This window comes from Eutrigla gurnardus (assembly GCF_963514095.1).
Source record: "Eutrigla gurnardus genome assembly, chromosome: 8".
NCBI lineage: Eukaryota > Metazoa > Chordata > Actinopteri > Perciformes > Triglidae > Eutrigla > Eutrigla gurnardus.
In genome coordinates, this window is record NC_139922.1 from 3717269 (window position 1) to 3729550 (window position 12282).

The 12282-nt window shown below is 42.1% G+C and overlaps 1 protein-coding gene across 1 annotated transcript in view; it reads left to right on the forward strand.

The window, feature by feature from the left end:
* The first annotated feature begins 3164 nt into the window (after positions 1 to 3164).
* LOC311016808 (voltage-gated potassium channel subunit beta-2-like) overlaps positions 3165 to 12282 on the forward strand; it is a 54763-nt gene continuing 45645 nt past the window's right edge. The window contains exons 1-3 of the mRNA XM_084014756.1: positions 3165 to 3284; positions 8785 to 9125; positions 11700 to 11743. Of these exons, the coding sequence (XP_083870882.1) occupies positions 3234 to 3284; positions 8785 to 9125; positions 11700 to 11743 (436 nt within the window). The 5' untranslated portion in view covers positions 3165 to 3233. The remainder of the gene's footprint in view (positions 3285 to 8784; positions 9126 to 11699; positions 11744 to 12282) is intronic.

A 12282-nucleotide genomic window follows, 5' to 3' on the forward strand; every position in this document is an offset into this window, starting at 1 on the left:
GAGAAGAAGCAACTAACATTGATTTACTGGGTTTATTTGCATGTTTGTGTTTAGTTATAGTGTAATGTTTATTTGCATTTAAAGCCATAGTCAAGAACATCCAGCACAAGACACTTAAATCCCTGTTGGGAAAAGGAGAGGAAAGAAACATAGGAAGCAACAGAACTTACAATAGATCAATTTAACTTTAGTCCACTGCCGGATGCCAAAGTAGACTTCACATTGTTAGAAAAGAAGATCAAGGATAGGCGTGTTGATACAGTTACATCCAAATATACACAGATGCACATATTGGTGTTGGGGAATTAAATGGCAGATAAGAAGCTACAAAAATAATAATGACATTATAGTTAACATCAGCTAAACAGAAGTCAAGAGTATAATTAAACAGAATGAAGGAAAGGTGGCAACAATGGCAGGAAGAGAGGTTTTATAGAATCCAAAGGAAAGTGGGAGAAATGAGGCCTGAAAGGAACAGAGAAGAAATAATCATATCACGGCTCATATGTGAGGATTGAATGGTTCATTATATAAAGAGAAACAGTGGAAGTATGATTTACTTTCACAGATATGAAGCAGAAAGAGAATGTTTGATTAAAGGAAAACACCACCGCATTTCCATACTGGACTATGTTCTGCTCTGATCTTAGACGAGGTGATACATACCTCCCTCTCCTCTGTGCGTGCACTCAATGGCTCTTGCGCGCACTCCGCGCAGCGCTAATTTGCTAGCATGTAGCTTGTCCCAGTATATTCCTTAGGATCCAAAGGGGGGTGAAGTTAGAAGCGACCAAGCACTTCCACGTTGTCCCTATTTAAATACGGTTACGTGAGTAGTTACACACCCCAAGTTTGGTTACACAAAATGAAACATGCCAATTTCTCTAAGCGGATAACAAGGATAACTATATAGTATGGCGGAATAACAACTGGAAGCACTTCGACGTCGGCGAAGTAATATCATCACTCAAAACATGACGGGACTATATGCCTTCTGCTTGTTTTCACAACCCTGTACGATGCACGTTATAACCATGATGTTTGATTGTTCACAAACTATCTTACTACAACCTGATGCTTCCTCAACTGTGCACAAACTACTACAGGTAGTGCAGGCGACGGCGTGCAGGTCACGTAGGTTCTATTGACGGAAGTAAGAGGGGGAGCGGAGTGATGATATTACTGCGCCGACGTCGAAGTGCTTCCAGTTGTTATTCCGCCATACTATATAGTTATCCTTGTTATCCGCTTGGAAAAATTGGCATGTTTCATTTTGTGTAACCAAACTTGGGTCGTGTAACTACTCACGTAACCGTATTTAAAAAGGGACAACGTGGAAGTGCTTGGTCGCTTCTAACTTCACCCCCCTTTGGATCCTAAGGACAAGCTACATGCTAGCAAATTAGCGCTGCACGGAGTGCGCGCAAGAGCCATTGAGTGCACGCACAGAGGAGAGGGAGGTATGTATCACCTCGTCTAACATCAGAGCAGAACATAGTTCAGTATGGAAATGCGGTGGTGTTTTCCTTTAAGGACCTGAGGAAGGAAAGGACTGAATTTGATGTATTGGATATTTTACAAAAGAAATCAGGAGATGAGTATTACCGACTTGTGTTTGAGTTTCTTAGAATGATGAAATTGATTGAGAAGGTATGATTTCATTTTTATTTTGCTTTTGTTTCTTTTGAAGAGAAGATATTTTGATCCACACTCTGAGCCAAACCTCAAAGAAGAAGAAGATGTTTACCGTGGGATTTATAGAGGTGATGAAATTAATTATATGATCTAAAAGTGTATATTTTTCATTCTGAGCGTCTTTGGATTAAATTGTGTCTTCATCACTCCGCTGCATTGAAACTGCCAATTAAGCCATCAGGTTGAGTGAGCAGAGTAATGAAAATGTTGTCTTTTCACCTTAAGCAGCTCAAAATGACAATCTGCTCTTTTCAGGGTAACCCTTCAAGGAAATCAAATACAAAAATGTATTCTTTCTCCAGGCTAATCGTGAGCAATACGGACACAATACGGACACAATACAATACAAATACTGTTTCATTCAAAGCTTATTGTACCTGTTAAGTACAGCCTCACCAGTAGATGGCGTTCTATGCATTAGAATAGCTCACCAGTAGCTGCTGTCAGTAGAATACAAGTAGGTATCACTACTAGAGCACTGGTATCTGTACTGACTTTCTGTATTTTCACATCAACAGAAGCCTACGATAAATGTGTTGAACCAGAGTGAGTTGTAACATCAACTTTTTAGGAATCTCCTAAAAATGAGTTCTGTCCTTCAGTAACACTGGGGAAATCACAAGTAGAATAACTTATCAGATTGTGATGATCTGTGATGGTTCAATGATTTATATATATATCTGTATAGGCTATACTGATTTATATATATATATATATATATATGTATATATAAATAAATAATTGGTGTGTACATTTGTATTCACTTCAAACTATGTAGCCTCTAAATAAGATCTGGTGCTTCAAATCACCTCTAACTGATTTAAATCAATTATTACAAAATGGTAAGAATATGGCACCATGTAGAACGTGCCATGAGGAATACTCACAGCTGGCAAGGAGGTCATTAATCACAGAGGCAAAGAAAACCCTGAAGCAGCTGGAAGGCTCCACAGCTGAGATTTGAATATCTGTCCATAGGACCACTTGAAGTTGTACAATCCCCATAGCATCATACATTTAATCATTTATAAAATAGTGCCAAGGATGTGCACTACATGTTTGCGTATGTACAAATTAAGAAGTGTACATGTCGAAACATCATCAGATTCCAAACATTATGAATTGCGTAATACCCAAAATCCACATGCTGAAATCCAACTGTATGTCACCTTGTGTTTTACTACTTCACCAGTAGTTCTTCTTTTAAGGTGTGAAAAGAGGTACATCACTGTTGCAACACGCAAAATGACAGGCTTTTAGCATGTGTTCTGCTGCTGCAGACAATCACAAGCTTTTAGTGAGATGCTAGTTTTAGTGCAAGGATAAATAATTTAGGTGTGAGATTATTTTCTGGCCTCTGCAGTGCAGGCAGGGTTGCTGATAGGGCTCTTTGTGTGTCGTGTGACCAAGTAGGAGGGAGAGGAGAGCCATATTTACTCCATCACCAACTACTTTGAAAGCAATCGAGAAGCTGCTCTGCTCGACATTAGGCTGAGGAAAACACGTTCTACTTGATCTGGCCATCAGCAATCTCCATCATGAGCAGTGTAGTCCAGAACCCCTACATCGGCCGGACGGCCACCACGCGGGTGAGTAGCTAATATGGATTGATTGATAATGAATTGATAATAATTGATTGATAATAAAAAGATTGATGGTGGAACCATGGAAAGGGCAAGATCTTCGTGGCCCAAAATAGTTCGACATCTGCTTCTCGGAATACCTTTCTCTTATTCATCTCCTTCTTGAGACGCGGCTATTCTTCTGTTCAGTCGCGGGAAAGTAGCTAGATGATGTTATGATGGTCTTCTCCATCAAGATGTGGAAAGATGGTCTTAAATTATTGATTGGTTGGCGATTCTCTGTTATATGTGCTCTTGCAGGTTTGGAAAATGAACAGAGCCCAGATTGCACTGTTGTAATGTTTGGGTGAGTGCTCATTTGCAACAAATACTTCCCTTTTTCCACTTTTAATATTCTTTGCTACAGCAATTGAATACCACTATCTTTGACTTGTATAATCCAAATATAATATATAAGTAATATTGGAATCATTTGTGAACCCTGACTGTATATGTTGCTCCGTGAGTCTTTGATTATTTTTCTTAGGTTACCTTATCCAGCAGTGGGTGGCGTCCTAAAAGGTATTTTTGCTGTCTGGCATATTGTCGAAGTAGAGTTCTGCTTGGGTACAACTTGGGGGCACAAACCAAGGGAGGCACTGGCCCTCTTTGTTTGACCTTTTTTTTAGGGTGATCACAGCCACATGGACTGCTAAATGTTGCCGCTATGCATCTGCATCTGTCATATTGTAAATAAAGAGTAAATAAATACCATTTGTATTGAGCAGGCTTCTCTACTAAATCGAATGTGATTCCCTTAATTCACAACCAACACGGCATCACTTTTTTATAACAAAAGAAATGCTGGTTACATTACTAAATTATGTTCTGGGATCTAATCTGCTCTAAAAAAGTTGCCTCAATAGCCATCACTTCCTCTGGGAGTTGCAGGCTCCGATCGCTAAAATAGACAACATCATATGTAAATGATGTTGGATAAATTAATTAAAATGACAGCCAGTTCAGCATACACCCACAGACACAGGAGGAGGAACTCATTAGACTTTGGTGGTCAGTCCCATTCTTGGGACCATAATCCCTCACAGAAAGCCTGGAGGGAATTTATTTCATTTCACACAAACAGGAATAAATTGATATTGGTGATGATCAAAGATCACTGTGACCTATTAAAACTGGTTTATGACCATAAATCGGATGTAAATCATGATATTTATCAATTGATTTAATTTATGCAATGCAATAACAAGCAACAGAATATAGGATTTACATTTTTGCAAAACGTTTTGAAAAATCTGAGATTCGAAATAATTTACACGTCTTTTCATATATTAAAAAATAACTGAATCCAATTCAAAATGAGTTGGCCTATCATGTTCGATTACCCATGATTATAACAAAATGTATTTCATGAAAACTGATTAATTAATGGGAATCTTGGGGTATTACATTTGGGAGAGTAAGGAGCTGAAGTCTAGAATGTATGAGATGGTGTTGACGTACCACATACACTTGTATTTAATTTTACGTTAGAAATTTATCATTGTGACTTTGTAGCTATGAGGTTAGAGCAGAGCAGGTGTGCAAATGTATCTATCTGTGGACACCGGGAGGGGGGCACTGTTCCCCTCACCACCTCAGTATAGTTCTGTCCAGTTGGCTGGGGTACCTGTAGAACTGGCTGGAAAACGGTGTAGATGCTCGACTGAAGGGTGCTCTGGCTGGGTTGTTGGGGCTTGTGTTGACTTGTTTATGTGGTGTGTCAGTGATAGTGCAGTGAGTGTAGAAACCTGCTTTGATGTGATCTGGGAGGTCTTGGAGGTCTGCGTGGAGTCTGTTCTGGGGACAGCTCCTCTGGGCGGTGGTACAGTTACTGCTAAAGGATGCCTGGAGTGGAGGTATCTGGGAGGTCTGCTTGGGTCTGCGATGGGGAGGTGTATAACGGAACACAAAATTCATGATACAGTACATACCTCGGTTTTTGGGTAACGGGTATGTTTTTGATAAAATAGAGACAACAAAGGAAATGATAGCTTTTGTTATTTTATTAAAAAGATGAAGCACTCAACAGTGAAGCATTCAACAGTTGCTCAGTGGTCATTTCTTACTTTAACAGTCAAGGCAGTCAAGTACTAGCATGTTGTCAATAATACAAATACATCATGGAAATGTCCTAGCTCAGGACCACTTGGCCAGAACTCTGGAGGTTGGAACCTTTACGCATCTCCTTCCTGCTCCGTTCAGTGTACGACACCCTTCCAACACCAACCAACCTGTACAGGTGGGGAATGAGAGAGGACCCACAGTGCAGGTTATGTGGGGGGAGAGGAACATTGGCGCACATACTGGCAAGGTGCCAGACTACTCTTAGCCAGGGCAGATATCGCTGGTGCCATGACAAGGTCCTCAGTGCACTGGCCGACATCTTGGAGCAGGAGAGACGGAAGAAGCACCAACCTCAACCAAGGCCAACGGCATCCATCCAGTTCATCAGGGAGGGGGGGGAACCATCATCCTCCAAGAAGACCAAGAAGAGCCTCTTGCAGACAGCACCAGCATGGGAGATGAGGGTAGACCTGGGAAGGAAATTACACTTTCCCCAGGTAGTCCAAACTTCCCTGAGGCCTGACATAGTGATTTGGTCAGAAGAGGCCAAAAAGAACTTACCGTACCACGGGAAGATGATGCAGCGAAGCCCACGAGAGGAAAGCCACCAAGTACCACGGCTAGTACTCTATTCCCAGGGTCAGGAAGCCCTGGGAATAAGCGCTGGGAATAAGAGGAAGGGAGAGGAAGACAGCTGCCTGTAGTTTGGGGGAAGCCGCAGAGAGAGCCTCTTGCTGGCTCTGGAATAGGAGGGAGGAGCCTAGCTGGGGACCAGGAGAAGATGGGCAGTGATTGGACATCACTGCCGGCCCGCCAACTCAAGGTTGTTGTAGTTCAGGGTTGAAACGCCCAATGAAAGTTGATGACATCTTCTCCTGGTCGAAGACTACAGTCACTTCCAAAGTGACTGTAGCCGCTACATGTAAATGTAAGCCAATTGTTTTTCCGGTGATGAAAAACATATTTCTGAATCTGTAATCCTCCATCATAAGAATCTGACGTGTAGAGAATTCCTGAACTGGGCTGTAGCCTTTGCTCATATACAGGACAGGCTCAACAGACAAAAGTGCTCATGAGATGGCACATAGTCATAGCGCGCAAGTGCTTGACCATATGCTTTCAGTCTATAATATAGAATCAATATTATTGTCTACGATTGAGTTTGGTCAAAAATGTGTATTCAGGGACGTACCCTATTTCAGTTTTCACTTCACAGAGCATGCAGAAAGGAAGTCACATACCGAACCGATTGACCTATACCGGTGGGTGACTGCTCCTCTGGGTGGTGGTTAGGTTCATGCTGAAGGATGCCTGAACTGGTAGTACCTAGAAGGTTTAGGAAGTCTACGTAGAGTCAGTGCTGGGTGACAGCTCTTCTGTATTTCCCCTCCCCTTGTGCCAGATTGCCTTTGTCTTGTGCGCCAAATCCGTGTTTCCATGGTTTTTGCTGGTGCCTTGACCTCGTGTTTTCGCTTGCTGGATTGTTGTACTGTTGCCTTCTCTGATTGACACCTGTTGAAATTTTTCAACTCTAGCAACAAATTTGCGTGTGATGCTCTGGCGCTCTGATGGGAAGCCAATCAGCATTGACAATTTCCCAGCGTCGTCACTCGTCACTGAATCCGACATGGAGACAAAATAAAGTATATCTGTGGTGTCCTGGAGACACGACGATAGTACCTTACATTTTATACAGAGGCAAAACAAAATTAGGAGTTCAAACCAGAGACTGTCTATGGTACAAACAACAAGGTTGCCACGCATTTATACCGAGATGACTTTGGAGCAGCTACAGCACAGCCTATTCAGAAAACAAGCATTTAAAAAGTTATTTGCTTATTGTCCTGCAGACAAACTTAATTAACCATGACTTCAGACTTTTTACCAATCGTCATCATTATGTTGTTACTTTGGCATATTATTTATTACACTGAATACAGCTTAATTAAGTTCCCCGAACACCTCTGGGTGATGTTATGAACTCAGACAGGACGCTGTTTAATTAGAGTATTTGGGACTTCCGTAACATGTTCAAAGCAGCAATAGTTGTTATTTCAGCCATGATGGATGAAACATTGTCGGTGTCTACAACTGTCCATGTCCCTCAGCTGTTTCACCTTCTTGCTTAGCTAATTCATCTGTCTGACTGGTTCTGTTTTTAAACAAGTTGACTGTCATGATGGTGTTGTCTAGGTAGTTTCCCTAAACCTGCTCTCTTTTCTGGGGGCTTAAAACTTTCCTTTTTGACAACACTTATACTTAGGAATGGCTCATGATTTCCCCTGGACTGGCTCTTATTTATGCTGCTATAGGCTAAGACTGCTGGTGACTTATGACACACCGAGTCTCCAGCCTTAATAATACTAGCATTAAGCAGCAAACAGGACCACAGCAGAAGTGCAATCAGGATCAGGTTCCACTACAAGCCAGAGAAACCTATGAGAATTGTGTTGAGAGACTGACTCATTGTATCATTATAGTCCTCCGGCAGTCTAGGGGTATAGTAGCATGACTAAAAGCCAGTCCAAGGCAAGCCAGCCCTAAGTGTAAGTGTTGTCAAAGAGGAAAGTTTTAAGCCTACTCTTAAATGTGGAAACTGTCTGCCTCCCGAACCAAAGTTGGAAGATGGTTCCACAGAAGAGTGTTGTAATGGCTGAAAGCTCTGGCACCTGCTCTACGTTTGTCGACTCTAGACAATACACAGACCTGCTTACAAGAAGGTCCGAGCAGAGGACTGCCTGGTTTGAATCAGGAATTAGCCTTCTAGCCTTCAAGAAGAACAGTGACTCTAAGTTTAAACTTTAGTTGATGCTTAAAATGTCACTGCTCGTGGGCACATTGTGCATGGTCCCATAAAAAAACACCAGTATCAAATATTAGAGCAAATTCAAGTAATACTAATGAATATAAGCTATAGTGAACTGTATTAGTCCCCTGACCTACATTTTATGCATGGAAGAGTTTGATGTTAGAAGATAGATCAATATTGTTTATAGAATATTTCTGTCCAAATTAATTATTTAGAATAACACAGTGTTGACTCAGAACCAAATAATCCAGGTCTTGATTAAGTTGGTCTGACATTGCGGATGTAACAGCACTGTGTGCATGTTCATATTTCCATACACGCAGACAAACAGCAAAGCTTCACCTACTTCACTCACCCTTCAATAATTCATTGATTGCACTTCAATAATGCAGACAACAGAGACGGAACAGAGAAATACAGCTATGATTATTTTACAAGACAACATGCACATTGGCAGTGGGAAAGGTTGCAAAGAGATTTCGGATCATCCTGATCATTGACCAACCTACTCAGATCAGGAGAATATGTGAAGTTTATTGTCATGGCTTGATCAACTTTGTGCGATTGTGATGTTGTTTTGTCATCAACTTGTAGATGCCCAGACCTGGGGGCAGTGGAGGGGTGCCACCTGGGAGTCGAGACAGCAGCGGGATATGTCGCAGCAGTAGCATCAGCAGTGGGAATTGTGGCCCTGGAGGCAAGATACTGTCCCTGTCATCCATGAGTGAGAGTGTGCACAGTGGCCTGAGCTGTTTCTTGTCGGAGCAAGCACTGGAGCAAGAAGAAAAGCAGCAGCGCAGCAGCCAGTTAGCAGAGTTTCAGAGGTTGAGAGAGGTTCGTGCAGCTGCTCAGCTCAAAAATCTGGAGGATTTCCTTAAAATGAACCATGTTTCACTCAGGGACACCTTGGCTTATTCCACTGGCATGATTTACAGGTAAGCAATTACCATTAGTGATTGAGTGAGTGTGTTTTAAATGTGTTTGAATTTAGCATTAGTTGTTGATGAGCCTTATTAAATAATACTTTGTCACTTTGTGACATACAATAAACACTCTTTATGTCTGTCTGTCTGTCTACCAGCTTGTCTATCTGGTTTTGTCTGCACAGCAACAAGCACAGCATTTAACACATTTTGGCAACTTAAGTGTTGACTGTACAATCCAAATAACATCCACAGTCATGCTCACAGCACAGTGATGCTGTAGCTGCTAAATGCTAATGTCTGCATTCCAACATGTTCTCAGCATCTTTACTTTTTATTCTGGTTAAGTTTAGATATATTGAGGTGGGCATCATACAGTTTTGTGGTCCACTGAGCTTAATTAACACTGCTAACTGTCGTGTTTTTCCATAATGAATGCCAACAGACGAGACTTTCAGGTTAACTACATTTATTCAGCAGGACACACAACATGGAACTCCTCACTAGCTTAACCGTTAAGCTACTGCTCTTCTCTTAACTTCCTGTTACATCTTGAACCTGTCCTTCAAAGTAAAAGCACATGTATAACATCTTCGATTCCACCACATCTCCCCTTTTAACAAACATTGGGACTGAGACAAATTATATCTATATCTACCTATAATAAACTCTCACAAACTCTTATGCCTTCATGAAATGAATACTATGCATTCTTCAGAACAAAACATTTCCCCATTTCACCCACTTGTCCAACATCCCTTTTTCTCACAAGTCCAAACCTAGTTCTGGTAGAGACAGGTGTTAATGTCTTTTGAGTCTGATTTGGGGGCTCAGTGACTTGGTGTGTTTGAGACAGACTCAACTGACTGAGTTGGTGCAGGGTGTCTGACTCTGAGGAACAGTCTCTTGCATGGGAACAAGATGATGCCTGTTGCGCCTAATGGTGCCTGTGGGACTGTCCACCACATATGAGCGGGGTGTGGAGTGGGATGAAACCACCGTGCCTTTTATCTTCCTCTCTCTGTCTTTCTCTGCAACTGTGGCTCTACCAGGAAGCTCTGGGTTGAGTAGAGAGGGGTGCTGGGGCACTGGTGTATGAAGCCTGCAGCCCATAAGCAGTTGAGCAGGACTGTAGCCATTAGACGATGGAGTAGCTTTATATGCTAACAGAGCAAGATATGGATCTTGAGCTTTCTTTAGTAGTATTTTCACTGTCTGAACATGTCGTTCTGCTTCATCGTTGCTTTGAGCAAATCTTGGGCTGCTTGTAACATGTTTGAATCCATAGGCTGATGAAAAGTCAGTGAACTGTTGGCTGGAAAACTGTGGGCCATTGTCATTGAAAAACAGTTCTGGGATGCCATGTCTGAAAAAAATAGACTTCAGGTGCACAATTACATCCTCTGAGCGCGTTGTCGTCAGTTTAGCAATCTCTACAAATCTTGAGTAATAATCTACTACAAGCAGGTAATTGCAATTGTTTAGGGTGAACAAGTCTGTGTCCACCTTTTGCCACGGCCTCTCTGGGAGCTCACTCTGCAACAGTGGCTCCACCGGATTGGTGCGTTCTCTGATGCAGGTGGTGCAGTTTGTCACAAGCTCATTCAGTTGGCTGCTCACTAATCCTAGTGCCTCTTTTTCCACCTGAGTATACTTCTGTTCAGTCTCAGTCATCGAACGTGATGCGTATGCAACCGGCCTCCCTCTTTTTGCAGAAGGTCAGCACCGAGTCCATACGAAGATGCATCCGCTGACTCAGCTCACACTTCTCCATGTTTAGTGTGACACCAGTTTCCTGGAGCTTGTTCAGCACTGCATGAAGCCTGGTGTCATGCTCCTCTTGATCTTTACCCCATACAAGAATATCGTCCATGTGGCAGACTAATAATAATCTATGATAATATTCAGTTGGCTGAATAATAATAATGATAATATTATATATATTATATTATCATTATCAGGAGTGTGTTACTGATCTACCAGTAGTGATTGCATGACCAATTTGTTGTATTTTTCTGTGAGACAGCAGTAGGGCAATAGAGCCATTTGTTAAAGCTACATAGTGAAAAACAGCAGCAGAAAATCAAACATGACTTCCCTCGTACTGCAATATTCCATCCATCCATCCATTTTCTACCGCTTATCCAGTATTCAGGGTCGCGGGGGGGCTGGAGCCGATCCCAGCTGTCATTGGGCGAAGGCAGGGTTCACCCTGGACAGGACGCCAGTCTATCGCAGGGCCGACATGTAGAGACAAACAACCATTCACACTCACATTCACACCTACGGGCAATTTAGAGTCACCAATTTACCTATCCCCATCCTGCATGTCTTTGGACTGTGGGAGGAAGCCGGAGAACCCGGAGAGAACCCACGCTTACACGGGGAGAACATGCAAACTCCACACAGAAGGAACCCGGGCCGACCCGGGGATCGAACCCGGGACCCTCTTGCTGTGAGGCGAGAGTGCTAACCACTACACCACCGTGCAGCCCTACTGCAATATTGATATTTATAATATATTGATGATGTGATACTTCATGAATTGCTGATCACACTTTACTCTGATTTTTTTTTTGTCACCAGAAATCTGGGGAAATCGGGGCTGAGGGTGTCCTGTCTTGGATTAGGTGAGTGTGACGTAAACATGCAAACCCATTCCCACCCAGCACAACCACGTTGAAAACACATTAAAATGACGTCTCCGATTTACGTCGAAATAACGTTTGGAATTAGTTGAAAAGTGAAAGGTGAAAAGTCGTCTCTTCAGGTCGTCTAAAAGACGTGTCGCTGTATGGTCTTAATTTGGTTGAAAAGTGAAAGGTGAAAAGTCATCATTTTCAGGTCGTCTTAAAGACAGACGGTCTAAATTTGTTTTCAAAATTAGACACTAAACCCAAATGTACAATTCAAACATTTATTAACAAAATACTTATGAACATAACAGGAACAGCATGCAAAAAAAAAAAAAAAAAGTCAGCCGCATTGGCTCATTTGGCCTTGTAGCCGCCACCACCCAAGCACCGAGCAGCATGTTTGAGGTGGTCACGACGGCATTGGAAATATCATGCTCTGTCGCCTTCTCATTCCAAATTTTAACTGCAGCTGCAATGACAAAGAAAAACAGGTTTTACCAACACAATTCATAAGACAATTAATATTTTTATTT